The following is a 22,487-nucleotide window of genomic DNA, read 5'->3' as shown; positions in this document are numbered from 1 at the left end:
AAGAATGTGAGAGAGAGCTAAAACTAAAGGGTTATTGGAGGAGTATTATAGAACCTAATACAGTAAAAATCTCCTAAAATATATGCAGATGTGAAGGTAATCTAAATGAAATAGCCAATTAATGGGGAAGACAGAGACCCAACAATGTCCTATTACTGAAGACAACATCTACATAACTCATTGAACATGAATGTGTTGAACTGTTGCCTACATAGAGCCTTCACCCCATGTTCTAATGTTTTTGTACAGGACGGTACTCTGCACACTATCAAAAGAGAAATGTAAACACCAAGCCGTCCACAAACCCTTTGATCTACAATGGCATACTACCTGCAAGATATGCTAGGGTAATGGTGGCACAAAGCTAATGGGAGTAACCAAACAATATCTGATCTGATTTAAGCCCCACTTCACAAGATGGAAACCATGCTTGACACTGATTGGGTGACTAGATAGCCCAGAGACCTAGGGTAAAGCCAAATAATACCAGTCAAAAAAATAAAAAAAGAAAATATAGTGATGACTCCTGACGATATAAATGACTCCTAATATAATAAACATATTACATTTGTAATAGGAAATAAAGGGTTTCACACACCAGCATTCCAATACCTGTTTGCTGATAGTACACTGTAATTCCCCAGGCAGAAAACCCAGCAAGTAGTCCCAGCTGGCATGCCACCACAATGCCTTGATAGCATTGGCTGAAGCTGCCATGAACTGCTTATAGGAGCATCCCCAAGATCTGGAAAGAGAATGTCTGGGATGCTCATAGCAAACGAAGCTGGATGAGGCTCGCAGGGAGAGCGGACTGTAGCGGATTTACCAGATGGGTCACAATGCCTGGTTTATTTATAAGCAGTGGTGAGGCTTGAACCCGCATGGTGGTGCATGAAAGACAAACATTCTACCATCATTCCCAGGCCCTATCAGAAAGCTGGTAGACCTGACGAACACTTAAATAGAACTGCAGGTTACAAAATCACTATATAAAAGCCGGTAGCTTTTCTATAGAGCAGCACCAAACTTGCCAAGAACTAGGCACTGACAAGAGCTTCAGAGAAGTTAAAATACCAGGAATAAACCTACAGAATAAGGTGAAAGACTTCTGCAGTGACATCTTTCAGACACTGAAAAAAAAACAGGCAGAAGAAGACACTAGACAAAGAAAAATCCTCCAATATTTATTTGACTGGGCAAAGTCAATCACGTGGAAATGGCCACACTGCCAAAAGCAATCTGGAGAGTCAACAAAATACCCATCAAAATTCCAGTGACATTCTTCACAGAACAGAAAAAAAATACTTAAAAATTCATATGGAAACACGAAAGATAATTAAAGCAATCCTAAGCAGGAAAAACAAAACAAACAAACAAACAAACAAAAAACCCAAAACAAAACAAAAACAAAAACCAAACACTGCTGGAAATAAATACCTGACTTTAAATTACACTTCAAAGCCACAGTGACAGAGACAGCATAGCACTGACATGAAACACACACACACACACACACACACACACACACACACACACACACACAAGAAATGACAGCAAACCCCGAAAGAAGCATACACAGCTATGTCCTCTTATTTTCTGAGAAAGGTTTCAAATTACACACTGGTACTGGCAAAAAGTGGATATCCACCTACAGAAGACTGAAATTAGATTCATATCTCTCATCCTGTGAAAAAAATAAATTCAAAATGGATCAGAGTCCTTAATTCAAAACTTGGAGCGTTGAAACTGCTAGAGTAAATTATAGGGAAAATACTTCAACATGCAGGATTTGGCAAAGTTTCTTGAAAAGGACTCCAATAGCTTACGACATAATCCCAGGAACTGATGAATGAGATTGCACGAAATTAAGAGGAGTCTGTACAAGAAGTTATGAGCAGAGCGGCGGCGGGACAGCCAAGAGAAGCTTCGCCAGCTTTAGTTCAGACAGGAAGTTAATATCCAGATTAGAGAAAAAAGTTAAACTTCAAAAGCACCAACTGCCAATCAATAAATGGGCTAACAAATTGGATAGTTTTCAAAACAAGAAACAACAGTGGCCAATCAACACAAGTGTTTAACACTCATAGCCATAAGGAAAATGCCAATTAAAAACTACTTTGAGATTCCATCTGACCCCAGTCAAAACGGCTATCTATCATCAGTGGAAAAAAAAAAAAAGACAGCAAATGCTGGCGAGCATGTGGGGAAAGAGGAAATCCTAGTCGCTGTCGGTGGCAGTGTCAACTGTTCGGCCAAACTTGGAAATCAGTATGGAGGTTTCTCAAAAAAAAGGAAAAGTAGAGCCATCTGATGACCTAGGTATGCCACCCTGTATCGGACCACAGAGTTGCTTGCACATCCACATTTATTGTTGTGCTATTCAAAATGTTGTGCCCGTGTTGCGAGACCCCTGAGCAAGACCACCACAGAGCCGATATCCAATGCAAAACACATAGAGGTTTACTGATAACAAGCAAGCCTGGGCTTCGTCTGTGCCCAACACTCCACACAGCGGGTGAAAGAGGACAGCTCTGAGCTCTCAGGGTGAGGGGGTTTAAAAGGGAAAAACCGCAAGCAGGGTGGTACAAGCCTTGGCATCATATGATTGGGTAAGGGTGTGTAATCTTTGAATTTACTAGTTGGGGGTTACAGTTATCATTTTGGGGCAGGCCTAGACAAGTCCCATGCTTTGTCTTTGAGCTGCCATGGAGGTTGACTGGCCTAGCACGTACTGACTGTGGGGGCTGACTCAGTGGCCCAGGTTGTGTCCTTGAGCTGCCATGGAGGCTGGCCTCACATGCTCACATTGACCCATGCCCAAAGCTCTAAGTTGGTGAGGGGTCCCAGACAGTAAACAACTGGCTGAACCTTGAGCAATCAGAGTATGTGCAGAAAGGGAGCTACTGCAAGGACTGCCTTTTGTTCATGGCCCTCCCAGAAACTGTTTGCTCAAGTCTCAGGAACCTGAAATTGAGGCCTGACCTCTGAGAGAAGACTAACAGTCTGTTATGCCATCTGTTTGGTCCTTTCAAAAATAGCAAGGGAATGGAACCAGCCTAGATGCCCATGAATGGGTGATGAACAAAATTATGGTACATACACACAATAGAATTTTATGTAGCCATAAAGAAAAATGAAGTCATGAAATCTGAAGAAAATTGGGTAGATTTGGAAACAATATGTTAAGTAAATTAAGCCCAACTCAGAGACAAATGCTAAGTGTTTTCTCTCATATGTGAATTCTAATGTTTAATTTTTTGGTATTGGTGATGGGGTTCAAGACTGTCTGTGTAGCCCTGGTTGTCCTAGAATTTGCTCCACAGATCAGGCTGGCCTCAAACGTTAAAGAAGGCAGGAGTGTGAACTAGGTACATTGGACATGAAAGTGGACAGGACTGACTACTTAGAGTGTAAGGTACAACAGAGGGAGGGGCAGGGAATGGGGGAGAGAAGTGGAGGTGGGACATTAACAAAAATAAAGTTTGCATGAAAAAGCTATAATAAAACTCATTGCTTTCTATGTTAATTAAAAACAGAATTACAGCAATTATATGGACCTATGCTAATTGTACATTTCATTGTAATTATCTTTATTAAAAACTTTCGAAGTGCCAGGCAGTGGTGGCTCATGTCTTTAATCCCAACACCTGAGAGGCAGAGGCAGGAAGATTTCTGAGTTCAAAGTCAGCCTGGTCTACAAAGTGAGTTCTGGGACAGCCAGGACTATACAGAGAAACCTTGTCTTGAAAAACCAAAACTAAACCAAAAACCAAACCAAACCAAACCAAAACAATAAAACAAAACAAAACAACAACAACAGCAACAAAACTTTAGAAGGTTAAAATGAAATCAAATGACCAAAACAAGTACTAAAAAATCTTCATATCACATTGAGGGTGTTGGCTCAGTTTCGTCCAGGAAGGAAAAACAGACTATGTGAATGATATGGATTCTGAGATAAATGATGATCCTCCATCCTTGCCCCTGCATATCCTGAGTCTGGGATACTATGTGTGAGCCTGAGGGAGGGAACAAGAGATTCCCATCAGGAGCTGCTCAAGGCCTTCAGAGAATTGTTTGGTTGAACATAAGCTTTTATGCTCACTGGGTAAAAAATTTAAGGTCTATTTTGGTGTGGTTTCAAGCAATCGCTAAACCTTTTTGGAGTTTTTAAAAAGAAAGATTTGTTCATCAGAGGCTTCTAAATGCATTCAACTATCTTAATAATTAAATGAAATGCCTAGCTGGGTGCTGTGGGATGTCCTTCTGTATGTTGTGAATATGTGTTGCTCCCATTGGTTAATAAATAAACTACTTTGGCCTATGGCAGGGCAGGATAGAGCCAAGTAGGAAATCTAAGCAGAGATACAGGGAAAAGAAGGGCAGAGTCAGGGGAGAAGCCATCTATCCATCCATGGAGCAAGATACCAGAAGACTGGTAATGCCACAGCCATGTGGCAACACATAGATGAATAGAAATGGGTTAATTTTAAGTAGTAAGATTTAGTTAATAATAAGCCTGAGCTGTTCAGCCAAGCAGTTTGTTGTGGTGGTATTGTGTTCCCCAAAATATTGTGCACCCTAATAAATTTCTCTGAGGTCAGAGAACAGAACAGCCACTAGATACAGAGGCCAGAAAATGGTGGCACTTATACCTTTAATCCTATCACTTGGGAGGCAGAGATCATTCCAGATCTCTGTGAGTTTAAAGCCACACTGGAAACAACCAGGCTTGGTGACTCATGCCTTTAATCCCAGGAAGTGAGCCTTTAATCACAGGAAGTGATGGCAGAAAGCAGAAAGGTATGTAAGGCGTGAATAACAGGAACTAGTCTGGTTAAACTTTTGTCCTGGTTAAGCTTTTAGGCTTTTGAGCAACAGTTCAGCTGAGATTCATTCTGGATGAGGACTGAGAGGCTTCTAGTCTGAGGAAACAGGATCAGCTGTGGAACGGTCGAGGTGAGGAAGCTGTGGCTTGTTCTGCTTCTCTGATCTTCCAGCATTCACCCCAATATCTGGCCTCGGGTTTGATTTTATTAATACGATCTGTTATGATTTGTGCTACTGTTTGTAATTAATATTAAGCCTCTGAGTGATTATTTTAGAAGCAGCCTTGGGATGGGACAGAAAAGCCTTTGTTTACAGCTGGGTATGGTGGTGCACATGTCTTTAATCCCAGGACTTAGGAGGCAGAGGCAGAGGCAGAGGCAGAGGCAGATCGATCTCTGTGAGTTTGAGCTCGGCATGGTCTACAGAGTGAGTTCCAGGACAGCCAGAGCTACACAGAGAAATCCTGTCTTAATAAAAACAAAAACAAAACCAAACTGAAACCAAGCTAATCAAATGAACAAAAGTCTAGAAAATGCTTTTTTATTAATTGGAAAGCTAAAATAAGACAAAAAATTATCACCAGTATGCACACAGTTTTAACAGGGAAGAAATTAGATCATATAAAATAAGTCACCCCTCTGCAAAACAACTTATAGTCTTTCTAAAAGGTTTATTTTGAATCGCCTACACAGTTTTTTAGATCAGACAACTTATTTCTTTTATTTTATAGTATTAAAAAGTTTGAAATGTAGGCATTACATATCGAGTGCATTTTTATTCTTTGTAAGTACTACAAATTATGTCCTGAAGCCTATGTTAGAAACATGCACCACTCTAGGCCGTGAACAGCTGGAGACAAAGTTATCTATATTTCTTTCCACAGGAGAAGCCAGAACAGAAATTCTTAATTTATTGTTTCAATATGTACTTTAGTTTTTTGCTTATAAAACAACTCAACTTTCAGCTCTCACCCACAGGGGCTTATTAAATGATATATGTAATGGTCTATCTATGTGTAGAAACAAATATGAACATATCACATTAACTTTAGTTCAGTTAATAGCTAGTCAGATGTGTTACTTGAATGCATGAAGAAAGGCTATCCAAAGTATTAAGAGTTATATATGGACACTGAGTGGGCCTTCAGTATTCTAAAACCGTAGTTGAAGTTTTCCTGTGTCCCACCTGGCCTGTGGTCAGAACAAATCTCTCTCACCCGCCAGTCCTGCAGCCACTTGGACCCAAGTAAACACACAGAGGCTTATATTAATTAAAACTGTATGGCCTAATGGCTCAGGCTTCTTGCTAGCTAGATCTTACATCTTAAATTTACCCATTTCTATAAATCTATACCTTGCCACATGGCTCGTGGCTTACCAGTATCTTTACATCTTGCTTCCCCTGGTAGCAGCTGCTGGCAGCATCTCATGACTCAGCCTTCCACTTTCCAGAATTCTCCTCTCTGCTTATCCCACCTATACTATACTTCCTGCCTGGTTACTGGCCAATCAGCATTTTATTTATCAATCAATCAGAGAAACACATTCACAGCATACCCAAAGACATCCCCAGCATAAAACAGTGCCTTGTTAGCACCATGCATCTGTGCTGAGTGTCCAGTGGTTCTTAGGGACAGTGGCATTTGTTCCGATCCAAACTACGGTTGATGTGTTTTCCCTCAATTTGAAATGTAAATGAGTAGGGAGGCTTCATTCACTGTGTGTATGTTCTTTACCACACTGAGTACACAACAGTATGAAATTAAGTCAGAGGACAAAACCCACTACAGTGCCAGCATGGAGACCCTTTGACAATGGATACACACTTCTAACATGGAAAATGTGATTATATACCACTCAGACTTCCTAACACCCTTTGATTGTTTTTGAGTTCTTTCTTATATGAAAGAAAACCAGAACATGCACACACACACACACACACACACACACACACACACACACTCATGCACACACCAAACACAAACAAAACCTTGGCTATTTCCTGTGGAAATTCAGATTGAGAGCTCTTGTAGGACAGTGCCTTCTCATTGGAAATCAGACAATGTCTTTGCTGCCCTAGGCTCTATCAACCATAAGATTTCTGGAAAATAAGAAAAGTTGTCAGTGTGTCTATTACACAAATGTAACAGGGAAGGCAAGGTTGAGTGTTACATCTGTACGATTCATAAAACTGAGGAGACCATGAACTTTCAGCTGTAGCTGATTAGGGAGATTTCAGAAATACATTTTTGAAAGATTATACAAGTACATTCCTTGGCCAATAGTCTTCTGTTTTCAGGGAGGGGATCTAGGTAACTATGGAACTGTTTCACATAATTGTTTTCAGATAGCATTGATTTAAAGTTCTTAAAGTCAATATATATGTATATAAATTTGTTCTACACTGGGGAAGTATAAAAGCTCTAAATATTATGAAATACCATATGCTAAGAATCGTCCAGGACAAACTAGAAAAACAGTGTTGCCATAGAATATCTAGATGATAAACAAAAGAAAGGGATATGAGTTATGGATCCTTAGATATTTAATTAATGTCCACATAAAGGTAGGTTATGAAGAGAAAAGCGGCATGGCTGCCAGGGTGACAGGGGCATGTTCTGAAAGGAAGACAAGGGGTCCATTAGCTGGATGCCAACTTTCCAAGAAATGTAACACTGTCTACTTGACAAGCTAATTTGGATACTATTATAAGTATGTCACAAAACATGTTTTACTACATGCTACAGTTTGGGAGTGTCCACAAAGGCTCGTGTGTTGAAGCTTGACCTCTAATTGGATGTGCTGTTTGGGAGGTAATGGGAACTTAGGGAGGTCAGTCCCCGCTGGAGACAGTGTGTCACTAAGGGCAGTCCTCTGAAGGTCAGAGCAAGCCTCTAGTCTCTCCTGATTTCTGTCAGCCATAGTGTAAGTCACTCCTCTGTTCCATAAGTTGGTCTCTTTGATATTTTGGTCACAGTGATGAAAATGTAACTAATACACTGTGGTGTATTGATTCTGTTGGGTTTGGGACGGGGAATGACATTCAAAATACCTTTAAAACCAACTTTCTATGGTGTCCTGTGAAACACTGCAACAAAATGAAAATTGAACTCAACTGAAAAAAAAAAACTTTCATAGCAAACCATTGTTTAGAGTTCAGGGTCACAGAATAATTGATTTCTTTTGGCTTCAGTAAGACAAGTACTTTACTTGTGAAGATGCTGTCCAGGGCATTTTTTGGGGGGAGGTGGTGTTGGTAATTTGGAGGTATTTCTTTTAAACCTCTCAAAGATAATTAAAAGTTGCTACAGGATAGTTTTCTTTAGCAAACACAAAGACAAAAGAAAAACATTAGGATCATGTATGAAATGAAAGTTTACTGATCAAAGTGGTCTATAAACACCAACATTCTGTAAGATGTAAATACAGGTCTAAGGCTAGTTACAATAAAAGCAGGTTCTAACTCTCTGAGAGAACAATGACAGTGGTCTGACAGTACAAGCCATCGAATTATCAGATGGATGCTGTGTAGGGATGCACTGTTCCCATACAGTGAAATCCATAGACAAACATGTTTACTTATTTCAATCTTTGATGGGTTCTGTACTGAGGCATTAGAGCAAAATGACATTAATTTAATTAATATGTATTAAAAACTGTTCTATGTCAGCCTCTGAGAGCACTTAAATAATTATGAGATGATCTTGGACATCAGAGTTTATGGCCTGGTGAAAAAGGCCACACTGAGAGAGAGTAAGGCTGGAGCCATTTCAGTGTAGTGGGAGAGGTGGACGCGGATGCTGTGCACTAAGGATATCAAGGTGGGGGAGGGGGAAAAGTGCAAAGAAAGGCATGTGGCACATGCTTTCCTGGAGCTTGGCAGTGAGCGTGATAGAGTGAAGGTCTTGGCCAGAGAGACAAGCAGAGTAAAGAAAGGCTTTCAGGCTTCTACTTGCTCTTTATTTTAAGGTGATTTAATGATGTATCTGGAAACCAGGAAGATTCCAATGGAGAGAAGTGGAGAGGGGACCAGGAGAGGGTTAGGAAGAGCAAGACAGTGAATCTCCACCAGAGCCTGACTGGGTATAGCAGAGGGAGAAGTAAACAAATGAAGGCAGTGTCTTAAATTTGTGTCCTTTTCTGGGACTAAGATGGACAAGCTTTCTTCTGTGTTTTCAGGCTGCAGTTTTGAAATGAAGTCTGAATAAATCTAAACCTTTTAAATAAAAGACTCATGTCCCTCCATTTACATAATTTAAATTAAAACATCAGTTCTAATCAGTAAACACAAAGCAAAGTAACATAATTTGAAAGTGACAAATGGCATGAGGCTCTTTTAGGTTTAATAAAATAATTTAAATAGTCTTAATATGAAAGTGTGCCAAATGGAATTCAAGTAAGTCCCTGCTTTCTCTGAAGGGAAATATTGTTGGAGCTGAACCATAAATTACACATTGTACCTGACAAAATTATTGCTTCATGTCATTTGCATCAAACCCATTATCTTGAATTCTGTTGCCTGGATACTAGGATTCGAAAGTTTAATGCACTGTAGATGGATATTGAAATTTCAAACAAAATTCCAGCAATGCATTCTAAAAAAAAATAAATGCTTGTAGACACAAAGGAAATATCTTTGTTTGCAGCAGCTCAAAGTGGTTAAGTTTTAAAGAAAAGTGCACTCATTTGAGTGAAGTGTGACCTGTCTAGTCACATTAAATTCACACTGTATTTTTTGTTTGCATTTTTACTATGGACATGGAGAAAAGTAAATATTTTCTTTGTCTTTGAATGTTATGGCATGGAATGTATGGTGCAGGTACTGTTTATCCTATGTAATTGCGCACTAACACACACATGCATCTTTAGAATCTGTACTTTCAACTTACCTGCTCCCATGCGAACACATGCTGATTAAAATAATACTGGATCTGTTCATTTGCAATGTTAATGCACAGCTGCTCGAAGGAGTTTCTTTTGAAATTTTCAAAGCCGAATATATCAAGAATGCCAATGCTCAGCTCCTCGTCCCCACTGGAAAAATTAAAGAAGTGTTCCTTGAGTTATTACTCATTTCCTTAGGAGGTGATGCAAAGCAGAGCATCTTGGAATTCTCATTGATGACTGAGTTAATTAAACAAGTCTCTCCACAGAAAACAAAGATAATGGAGGTAAGATTAATTTTAATATGTGCATGGAACAGTATTTTCCTTACTAAGGAACTCACTCCCATGTTCTTATACACCTCAGCAGAAGTCCCTCCATCCCTCCATGGGGTGTAAGTACAGTCATAGCCCTGTGTGAGTCAAGCATTCTAGGACAACCTGGCTCATGTGCAGAGCATCACAAACATACAGACAACCAAAACTTTACCAGAGACTCAAAAATTCTTTTAAAATAGAAAATGTCTTACTACAAATGTCTTAATTATTCTCAAGGAACTGTTATTTATATTTTATTTATTTGCTTACTTGTATTTAAATACAAATCAAATGACAACCTAGAGAAAGATACAAATATGTAGGGATTTATCTGATAGTTAAATGCTATAAGCCAGTTGTGGTGGCACACATCTGTATTTTCAGCACTTAGGAGGCTGAGACAGAAGACTTGACAGTTCAAGTCTGGAATGCATAGTGACATACTGTTTCAGAAAACAAGCAAAAACCAACCCAAAGGGAAAAAGCAACAAACGACTTTCAAAATACAATTAAATATTATTTTACGCATGAATTACCTCAAATGCACATTTCTTTCTGCTATTACATGTTGCTAGTTCTGTTCACTAAACCTTAGATAATTGCTTAAAATTTTTGCTTCTCTCAGTAAATAGATAGACTGAAGTAATTTTATGTGTACTTTAAAATGAAACTACAAAAGCTTCCCTTTGGGTTTACCCTTTAGTTAGCATAAGCGATGCTCAGTGTTGTTGCTGAGGATGTGTGACTGGAAGCCAGAATTTGCATGTGCTCCCACATTTGGAGAAAGTGACTGACTAAGAGCTCAGAGTGGAAACATGTGACTTCTAAAACTTTAGCCCCACTGGATTATAGGTGTCACACATCTATCCCAACACTTAGGAGGCTGTGGTAGGAGAATCTTGAATTCTAGGCCAGCCCGGGATGCACAGTCAGACTGTCTCAACAACAAGAAATCTTAGCGGCTGTCTTGACAGCTGAACTAAACTATCACAACAGGTCTTGGTTCAGTTTTTTTTTTTAAACTAGCCACAATTAAAATAACTCTAAGTCTTGGCTAGTTATGGTTCATGTAAGAACAATTATTATTTAGCAGACATGCTACAATGGGATTTTTAGCACACCACCCTTCTGGGTACCATCTAGTGTTAAACATACAGATAAGAGTAACAAAGTGAAGCCAATGGCCCTAATGATCTTGTTTACATTATGTGGAATATACAAATGCTGAAACATTCCTGGATCTTTCGTGTTTTTTACATGATGCTTAACATCATAGAGATGGTCACTAATGAGCAAAAAGCCATTTTGATATTTAGTCATTCTGGGCAAACTGCATAACGATCTGAGGCTCAGCTTATTAGGGACTGGGGATGCTCAGGAATGATTGTGATGGTGACATCCACGGAGTTAAGACCATGGGCTAACAATGGGTGATCTGGACAACCTAGCTGTATATTATGATAGAGATAGGCTTTAGTGGAAAATAATGAACAAGTGCATGTGTGAAGTGTGCATAAGGTTATCTTTCATACTTAGTAAGCAGCTACACATGAAGATAAGGTCATCTTTGTGTAGATGTCCATCTTGCTTTTTCACATACAACATTTCTAAAATTCCTATGACCTATGGCAGAAAAAAAACTTCAGATAGTATGTAAGGACTTCCATCTCTACAAAGCTAGTCAATGGTGGCTGTGATTCTCTTTCTACTATGAGGTCCCAGGAGAACCACAGACATAAGGTGTCAGTGCTTACATGCAGGCTACATTGACTATTATCTACCATGGTCTTGTGCACTTCCCAATCAAACTTCCTTGGAAGTCACAGCACCTATTCCTGCAGGTGCAGTGAGAGCTAAATGAAAAGAAAGCTTTGCTTCATAGTCAGAGTTTAGTTTAAGCCTATGAAACAAAAATAAAGAACGGCTGGACTGATATTTTATACAAGTGTAAAACGCTACACACTTCACGGTACACAGTCTAATTAAGAGAATATTTGAATTGATAATATGATGCCACACTTAAAAATCTCTTTCTACCATGATTACTAATATTGCTGCAGTTTTTCTTAGAGCAATCAAGATATTTCATAGTTACATGGAATGATAATGTGATGGCACTACTAGGAGATGAAGCATATCCGTAGGAACACAACTTTGATAAATAAATTAAACCAATCAGAAACATAGTCAAAGGGACTTACACAAACCCAGAATAGACACACCACCTAACATTTGCAGAAAACAGTTGAATAAAACATTTACCTTGGTGATGTGTCATGTTTCAACAAACTGTTAATACAATTGACTATCCAGCTAAAGAGACGTCCATATAAAGTTTTAGACATGGCATCTCGGACATCAGTAGCTTTTTCTACCGTGTTGGGTCGGATAATTGTTTCCCCTCTAGTGACCACACAGTGAGAGGTAAGAGCTTCCTGTAGCTCATCTGCTTGAATGCAAAGCAAAGATGCTGCTGCAAAACCAATAGATGATTGTTAGAAAACAGTGAAAATGACTATTTTCAGAAAACAGAAACGTCTAAATTCAACTGCAGCACCTGACATTACATAGATATGTGACTGTTACACGGTATCCAAATAAGCTGTCATTCAGTATTAGTCTCCCGGCCTCTTCCTGATGGCTTTCTTCTTGCCTTCACTAGCCAAAGTGTGGCTGCTGCATGGCACAACACAACAAGAACCAAACTGCCTGAAAAAATGCCACAGCTGCACAGGTGTGCAGTTACTCATGTGACGTCAACACTAATTTTACCAAATTGTGCTAAATACTTTAAAAGCACAATGAGTAGGTTTGGTAGAATTTTGATATGATTATTATGTGACAAGTGGACTTGAATGACATTTGACAGCACACATCTGACAGAGCAGGAACTTGACATTCCCGTACTTCTTGTTCAGCTTTCTTTTTTTGTTTCATATTCCAAGTGCTAAATTTCCTTAAAACGTGATACTCAAACATATATTTAACATTTAATGATATCCAAATATAGTAAGAATATACAGTTAATGATGCTGGAACTTAGTAAGGAAAATTCATTTTTTTAAATATAACAAGTATCTTTTTTTCTTTTTGTAGGGAGGGCTGAGTCCAGGGCTTTGGGCATACTGAATCAGTGCTCTACCACTGAGTCGTCTACTTACACCTACAATAGGCATCTTTAGCTAAGTCTACTGCATGAAGAGAGGCTAAATCTTCGAATCAGTTACTATATTTAAAAATTTTCCCAACATTTTGAATTTGTTCTTAGACATCCAACAACGTAGTTTTTGGTTTGTGAGCAAGATCAGTGAACTCTGGCTTGACCTGTTTCTTCACATTGAAGATGCAAGAAGCCATACATGGTCCTTACAGAAATTCTGCCTTTCAGGTTAACACGACTCATCTCTTTCTTTGTTGGCATGGCCATTGCCATTGCTCTGCACAAACACTGTATCCTAATATTTTAATCATTTTCCATTCTCAGTATTGCTTATAAATAGCTTAATTTGCAGAACAATATTCTAGCATCTATGCCAATTATGTTGTAAAAAAATGGTAGCATCTCTTGAGCATAAAAGATCATAGAAACTCCACAACTGTTCCAAACTATGTAAACACACCGAAGCTTTTTGACACAGCTGTTTGATTACCCTCCAAATACTTGCTAATTCTGTTCTTATTGGCCAATGAAAGACCAAGAAAATAAATGTAATTTCATAGATTTGAGACGTTTTACATTATTAAAGTAGCCAGTATGATAGGAAAAAAATTCTTCTATTTAATTATTCCTTATAAAGATGAACACTTTCTTCCTCCAAATTTTTGTGACTAGTGGTTCTCATTTTATTGACTGCCTTCTTGCCTGACATACTCACCCTTTCCTAATCTACTTTTGAGAGTTCTTTAAGCTTAGAGAGAGTGATGTTTTGATACAGATGTTGCAAATATTTTCTCTCCTTTCCAAAAATGTTCATTTATGTTTCTTTACTATGAGTTTTAATTTTTACAGTTAAAAGCTACTTTAAAAAAAAGATCATTTGCTTTTGGACTTCTGAATATAAAGTCCTTCTCACCTCAGGATTATGCTTCACTGATGCTTTCCTTAGTTTTCTTGCACTGAAATTTGTGGCATTTAGAATCTTTAGAGGGGCCAGTTAGAAAGCTCAGTGGGTGAAGGTGAGGCCAAGCCTGATGACCTGGGTTTGACTCTGGGATCTACATGGTGGAAGGAGAGAACCAAGTTGTCCTCTCACCTTTTCACGTGTCATATAATGCGTAAGTAACTAAATGCAATAAAAATTTAAGAATCCATTTTGGTGTACGATGTTTGGAGAGGATTCAAGTCTTCTAGCTGTCTCCCAGTTAGCAATTGGTTGTCTCTACAATGCTGTCTCAATTGAATAGTAATGTCATTGTGGCCATTTTAGTTGGCTCTTTTGCCGAATGTTATCTCCCACTGACTTGTATGTTTGTTTCCATCCAGATACTGTTCATTCATCTGGCATATATGCATTGGGTGTTTGCTACATGCTGGGCATTTTATGTAAGGCTATATTGTTAGGAACAATGCTTTGGAAATAAGGTTTCAGTCTTGATGGTCTCTATCCAGAGGAAAGGAAAGCCAACTAAGAAATTTAAGTGGGAGGAAGGAGGAAAGAGGAGGGGGAAAGGGATGGGAAAATGAGATAAAAGTAAAAGAGGAGGAGAGGAAAATAAGACAGGGTGTTGATGGAGGATAGGGATGAGATGGAGAACACATAGATACATTGGCTAAGTGGTTTCTGAATGAGCCTAGAAATGATCAGCTCTTTAATCCAGTAAATGATGGGGAGGTCACTCACTTCAAGCAAGAAGTGACCATGTCATGAATGAGGAATGGAGATAATAAACATAACAGAAAGAAATAGTTGGCCTTGATTTAGAGATAATTCTTTTAAAATGATGTTATAAGTAATTTAAATGCAAATTAATGTGCTTAATTTTTTTCTACAACTGGCTATTCTAGGAAGTAGTTTGAATAATTTTAATTATATACATATTACTATTATTCCTTTGTGAACTATTTGGTTTTCCTGCTATATAAAAATAGATTTCAGTGATTAATTTTTTAGTTTGTTTGTTTCTACATTTATTCTTTTTTTTTTTTTTTTTTTTCCGAGACAGGGTTTCTCTGTGTAGCTTTGCGCCTTTCCTGGGACTCACTTGGTAGCCCAGGCTGGCCTCGAACTCACAGAGATCCGCCTGGCTCTGCCTCCCGAGTGCTGGGATTAAAGACGTGCGCCACCACCGCCCAGCGTCTACATTTATTCTTACGTATGGCTATTATGTTTTGGGTCTTAAGTGTCTCCCAATGGCCCATATGCTCAAGGCTTGGTTACCAGGCAGTGGTATTTTTGAGAGGTGTTGGAACTTTCGGGAGGTGGAGCCCAGTGGAATAAGTTAGGTCATAGGTGCCCTTGAAGGGGATGTTGGAATTCTCCTATCTTCTCTGTCTGTGCTTTCTTGTCACAGGAGGTGAACACATTTGTTCTATTAAGTGCTCTCAGCCTTGATATTTTACTTCATATGGGCCCAAAGCAACAGGCAAATGACTATAGACAGAAAACTCAGAAACTGTGAACCAACATACTTCATCCTTTAAAACGATTTATCTCAAGTATATGTCTCATCAGTGTGAAGCATAATAATATAACCTAACAACATTGTGTCTCATTGTGCTAGTCACAGATAACGCTTCAATTATGACTGGGGGAGGGACATTGCTTTTTATCATTGATGTTACACCATTATGACTTTCCTTCTAATAATATAGTGTCTTGTGTGCCAATCATATTATTTTACACACAGAGAATCAGAACAGGTATTCTCAAGGTTTCCAGGTCCATGACAATCACTATATCAACCTCAGTCAACTGCTCTAGTTCTCTTACAAAATTGCTTCCAAAGCCACATAGGATACAGAAAATAGGTATCTTAGAGACAGCTCTGGACCAATTAAATAAGTAACTGGAGGAAAAATGAATACATAAAAATTAGTATCATGATTCTCTAGGCTGTGAATGAAATTCATGACAAATAAGGGATTATGGGGGTTTATGTCAATATTAAAAAGAAAAGAACAGGATATAGTTTAAATAGGTAAAAGCTATGTCACTGGGAAAAATCAGTGGGATGCCTCAAATTATTAGGGACATTTTGCCAAGCTCCACTATTAAGGGAAAATTTGATTTGGAGCAAGAATGATATGTGTCTCTTGTATGAAAAATGGAAAATTAATTAATCTATGATAAAAGAGTGAATGGAATTCAAACAGTAAAAAAATACACAACTGATACAGGTTCTAAAGACTAGAACACAATTTTAATTCTTTTTTGTACTACATCTTATCAATATTTTCTGCATTTTCATATTAAAACTCAATTTTTTTATTAAAACTCAATAGTTATAAAAGCTTGTCTATGGAAATACTGTTCATAGTAATCAATTTGTATGTTTTTCTTCAAGATTTGTTTTTCTTAGCTGATTTATTTTTATATTTTTAATTCTTCAAAACAAGATTTCTCTGTGTAGTCCTGGATGTCCTGTAGACCAGGTTGTCCTTGAACTCAGAGATCCACCTGCCTCTGTCTCCCAAGTATTGGGAATAAAGGCATGAGCCACCATGCCTGGCTTGATAGCTGGTTTTTACAACTTTTATGCAGCTGAGTCTGAACACTCTATGTGGGATCTACATGAGTATAAGTGTTTGAAATTATCCCATGTGACCCAGCATAAAATATGAAAGAGTTCAGTTTTGAATGGAAGACAATACAACTCACAGTTCTCCAGAGCTGCGTGATTGCAGATGTAGCTCTTGTCCATCTGGTACTCAGTTGCCACAGAGGAGAATTCAATGTTTCCAACATTCAAGATTGCGGCCAGCACACTATACACACTTCCAAGTTGCTAAAATATATAATAGGAATAGTAGCATCAAATCTGGCCTAGAGCAGTGTGAAGACTATGGCTGGGACAGATGGAGGAAAAGCCTTGGGTTCCAGCACAAGAAGGTCACTCTGCATACTGTGATGCTAGACTAAGACCCAAGCAGACAAAGATTCATGTAGCCTCAGCCTCATTCATTATTTTGACTTTGGAGATCAGCACAAAGCTGTTTCCTTATGAGCAGTTAAAATATTTTATTAATGTTAATATAAATAGACACAGAAAGGAGGAACATTCCTCAGAGGAAGTAGAAATATTCATTAGGTTATAAATAATCTATCTATGTGAACTTTAGAATATAGTGTTGTTATTATCACATGTCCATTTTCCGGAAGCCATCTTAGAAGTTAGGATGGAGGGAGAGTCTAGAAAGAAGAATCAAAAGATCCCAGCATCCAAACCCAAGGATACATGGTGGTTAAGACTATGCATAAAAACTGTATACTACAGCTCAGAGTTTATAGTATTCATTACTATTTAACATGGATTCTTAATGTTCAGGAACACGCAGGCATGCATGCACACATGCAAGCTTGCTTGTGATTCTCTCTGAAGACACTGGGGGAATTTGTCACAGAGTCTCTGCATGTCATGGTATTATTCCAACTACCTTCATGGTACAGGAGGCTCAGAAGACAGAAAACCATGACCTCAACTTGGCATGCTTTGCAGCTATATCGATGGGTTTTGAAGAAGCCTAGCTTCAGGTCCAGGTATGGTTGTGACAGAGGGAGAAGTTGAGTTGTTCACAGCATAAAGACTTGTCTATCCATCCAACTATCTATCTCCAGGACTGACAATCACCAAATAGCCTAGAGTAATTGTGTGTGGTAGTAAGTGAAACATTTCTTCTTACATATAAAGTAAACAAAGCTTTGGTAGATCTAAAGACTTTCCATAAACTTTGAATGAACTGGGATTTGAATCCTGTCTCCCAGCTCACAGAATGCATGATCCTTTTCCACTGAGGAAGGAAAGCAGCGTGGAGGAATAGACAACTCCATAGTTCCATGTACCTAGACCAACTACAGCACTAGTTTCTTTACCTGTGGGATGAAGAGCATGTTGGGAAACATATATAACAACATGTGATTCTAGAGTCACAGTTACTTCTTGAGCTTGAATTCTGGCTCTTCAGGAAAAAAGTTGTGGTTTCTTTGTTTATTTTGTTTTGTTTTTAACAAGGAGATAACAGAAGACTGTATGAATTCTAAAGGGATTCTATGAACTTTCCAGTGTGTCAGTGGTTCATGGCTCTTGATGTATTTTGTCTAATTTAATTTCAACATACTTTTTCTTCTGATACAGGTGTTATTAATACTGTGACATAAAACCATTTCTTGCGACTGGCAAGATGGCTTAGTGGGTATAGGTGTTTGCAGCCAAGCCTGACAGCTGGAGTTCAATCTCTGGACCAACATCATAGAAGGAAAGAATCAGTTTCTACAAGTTGTCCTCTGATGCCCACATACATGCTGTGGTGTGCATGTACTCACACATGTGCACACACGCACGCACACACACACACAAATCATAAGTGTGACAACAAACTCATTATGCCCTGAAGTGCAGAAAGCACTTCAACATTTTATCATAAAGCTTATAGGATAGTTAGAGATTTATTTGTATGGATGTCAAATCTTCCCCACTCAAATCTATACAGAATTGTTCAAAGAAGCTCTGTTGGAAAGATTGAAAAGTTTGTGGGAATAACACCTGAAGGATACTCAAGTTGTTTTCTTCTATAAGCGAATCAACCCTTCAAAATAGAGTTGCCTGGTTGGAGAAGGCACGATAATTATTGCTCCGACTTGGTTCTAGGAATGGAAACCAGAGTCCCTTGGGGATGATGGCCTTGATGCTTTTGGTGACATTCCTTTCTTATAGCCTGAATCCACTCCTGAAGCCTTGCTGAAGACCATGCAAGGAAGGAGAAGGGAGGGGGACAGTGACTATACTGAAAAGCAGGTTGGTGCATGGTAGGTCAGGACAAGGTGATCTCCCCCTGCTGTGGAATGTGGCACCCCACAGTCTAGTCCTGGAAGAGCACAGACGCTCATGCTCCCATTGAAAAAGGACAGAGGAGTCCGGCTGAGGACCAGATGTTCTGGGAGATCACATACTACTGGAGGCACTGTGTGTTTCTTAAGGATGATGTGTACTTCATTCTACAGGAAGGAATCACCATGTACACACTGCTAATTGTTTGTGTTGAGCTAACCTTCAATCTAGATGGAACCCAAGTGAATGGATAGGAAGGAACTCAAGACTCAGTGACCTTGGTGTTTGTGAACACTGCTCCTGCTATGGATGGTAGGGAGAAAAGTACCAGCATCACAAATCTTAGAGATAAGACCAACCACCTTACCAGAAGAGCAAGAGTAAATCTTGGAATGTTGACTGTCTTGTTTCCCTTCCTATACAACCTGCTTGCTGCAGATGAGATTTGAGGAAAATCTTTAGGATAATTTTCTACTGTCTTCTCAGACCACTGGCTGTCTGAATAAAACACAGCTGAAAGATTCAGCTTCTGTTTGTGCCTATGTGAGGGGCAGCAGGGCCACTTACAATACCAGGCAAAAGGAGCTGATGGGAAAGAAGACCAAACTGTGACTATTCTACAGAAGGGGTAGTATGTTCTCTCTTCTCAGGCCAGATTCTTCAGACACAACAGTAAAACAACATGACTTACTTGTAAAGACTAGAGTGGAGTCCAAAAACTCCTCAGTTTTGGTCATAAGATCACAGACACTAGAAAGTTGGAAGTGACTCAGAAATTAGCAATCTCCACCCTCCTTTTACTGAATAAGAAAACAGAGAAGCCAGTTATTGGTCTAAATCCACATCCAGAAATAGTCAATGCCAAGGACTTCAACCCAGGGACACTGAGTCCCTAGCAGGGAGTTAGTCTATACCAGCTGCTTCCTTGATCTTATTTATGGATTAGTTCAAGTCATCAGTGTTGGCTGAGTCATGCAATTCGAGAGTTGTGACTTTTTAAAAATGATTTTTGAATGAAAACCATACCTATGCATCAAATTATTACTTTTGTATTATTAGTGAATGACTGGGTAGAAGGGACATGCCCATTCCTTCCATAACTAGCACAACTAATCTTAACAACTGAGGTGATGGCATTCAGGGAAGCATGGTGCTTTGTATGATGCTTGAAAATGCTTAATTTTCATAAGTATTATTTGATCTCAACTAAAATTCTGGCTGAGAATCCAAAGAAAACATGTCAGCCTGGGACTTTAGACTATCACAGGAAATGTTAAAAAAAAAAAGTTAAAGGAGAAAACAAAGGTCCTTCTTGTTTTAGACATAACAGATGCCTTTATGCAAAGAAAAACAAAAGTTACCACTTTAATGTGAACTAAATGGTGTGGTAACAATGTTCAGTTGAGTCATCAGACCTCTTAGTATTTATTGTAAAAGGATAATAGCAAAGTAGCTTTAGAAATTGCATGGCTTAAACATTTTTGGAGTTTTCCAATTTGTGTTATTTTTAGAGACTGTCTAACTTTGACTTGCCTGTCATTACTTTGGTTTGTGCTGATTCACAAATGCACACGCGAACGGTAAACCCTGGGAAGGCAGAAGGGACAAGGACACTGTGGGTGCTGTCAACACCAATGACATAAGAGGGGGAAGAGGACAGAGAAGCAGAGCTGCAGACACTGTGCTGCAGAAGGCTGTGAGGATGGGATGCTGTGCTCAGGGGCTGCAGGGATCTTGCTGCTTGGCCCTTTACTGAAGCTCTTCTTTCAGCTCCTGACAAAGACCAGATCCAAGAAAGCCAGAAGGAGTGCAACCAATTCAGGTCTTGGCTAAAACAAAAAATAAACACCTACTAAGTTCAAGTCTACTGACTCTGAACCAGGCCAGGCTGCCTTCACGTAACTCTTCATGTGACTCTTGGAGTCAGCCTGAGACGGGCGAGAACTTCCAGGGTGGGCCCCCTTGAGCCAGAGCGACAGCTTCCCTAAAAGGACCAGCACTGATGACGCTTCAGGACCAGAAACAGACGTTCTAGACTCTTCCAACTCAAGGTTCAGATTCAGATGTTTAATATACTCTAAATATGTTTAAATTTGGAAAACACAGTTTGACATGCATGCATGATATTCACGTGTTGATCCAAGCACAAAGCTGGTTTCATTTCATTGTTACTCCACATTGTCTGTCATTGAGGGAGATGTGAGTGAACACCAACTCTTATGAGTGTGACTTAGATGTAAACAAATCAATTTAAACTGGTTCCTTGTTCGTTAAGATGGGAATCTCTGGATCTGGGAGGGACTGGTAAGAAGTTAGGGAGAGCCGTGATGAAGAAAAGGGCAGTGCTGGATTTGAACATGAACTTTGACTAAGGACTGGAGGTGTCTATGCCCAAGAAAGGGTCAGCAGAGGGGTGGAATTAGTGATACACTAGTTGTATCATGGCAGCCAGAGCAGGAAATGTCTCATTGGTACTTCTGCTGAAGCTAACTAGGATTTATAGCAAGATGAAACACCCAGGGGTAGGGGTGGGGTGGGGGAGAGGCTTTGTCTTCTGAGCAAGAAGTTTTGGTGGTGCAGGCTGTCATCCCAGCAGGCTGAGGCAGGAGGATCACAAGTTTAAGACTTACCTGGGCTGTGGGGTGACTTTAAGGAGTTCAGGGCCAGCCTGAGTAGCTTAGAGATCCTGTCTGAACAACAACATAAAAAAAGGGTTGAATATGTAGGTCAGTGGCACAGCATCTGCCTGACATGCACAAGGCTATAAATTCAATCCTCAGTATGAAAAAATGGGAAAAAAAGATTCAAGTGGTCACTTTTGATACCCTGGACACTGATTAAAGCATTTTTTTTTTGGCTTGGTAGAGCAATGTTGAATAATATTGAAATGCTTAAGCCTGTGAATATCCTTCATTTATTTTAAACCATACATTCCAAATTTAAACCTACTTAGGACTTATTGAACAGCTAATATGAGCCTATGTTTGGGAAAGAATGGAATCCCCATAGCTTTTCTTCCATCTCTGGGTGGGGTCATACATCACCCACATGTGACTCGAGGGCATAAACTCTGTATCAGCATTGCTCCCTCAGACTAAATGCCATCATAAACACATTCATTCACTGGTAATAAAAAAATTATTTCCTGACAGCTACCAGTTATCTCTATCTCCAGATGCTACAGTTCAGACCTTATTCCCCCAAATTAAGTCCAACAGCAAAGATTTCAACATGACTAGGCATCTACCCTTTAGACTACATGACATATATAGACACACACACACTGCCACCCTTCACATGTGGTCCACAAAAGTTCTACATGTCGTGGACTTGTCCTCTTCATTTATATCACAGCACAAAACAGGCAAAGGAAGCTATTAATCAAGCAAATTCTCCTGTCTCTGTACAAGAATGCAGTCATTCTGCTCTGTCCACTGCCACTGCCGCTGTCACCACCACCACCTCCACCACC

The 22,487-nt window shown here is 39.3% G+C and overlaps 1 protein-coding gene across 1 annotated transcript in view; it reads right to left on the bottom strand.

Annotated features, from left to right (window-relative positions):
* Myo3a (myosin IIIA) overlaps positions 1-22,487 on the bottom strand; it is a 141,585-nt gene that overhangs the window by 59,098 nt on the left and 60,000 nt on the right. The window contains exons 8-11 of the mRNA XM_059263029.1: positions 19,383-19,554; positions 16,849-16,975; positions 12,293-12,503; positions 9,719-9,863 (exon numbers count right to left, since the gene is read on the bottom strand). Coding sequence (XP_059119012.1) covers positions 9,719-9,863; positions 12,293-12,503; positions 16,849-16,975; positions 19,383-19,554 — 655 coding nt within the window. The remainder of the gene's footprint in view (positions 1-9,718; positions 9,864-12,292; positions 12,504-16,848; positions 16,976-19,382; positions 19,555-22,487) is intronic.

The sequence above is a fragment of the Peromyscus eremicus genome, chromosome 5 (genome assembly GCF_949786415.1).
Source record: "Peromyscus eremicus chromosome 5, PerEre_H2_v1, whole genome shotgun sequence".
NCBI lineage: Eukaryota > Metazoa > Chordata > Mammalia > Rodentia > Cricetidae > Peromyscus > Peromyscus eremicus.
Note: the sequence above shows the minus strand (reverse complement) of the source record. Positions and strands in the feature narration are given on the sequence as shown.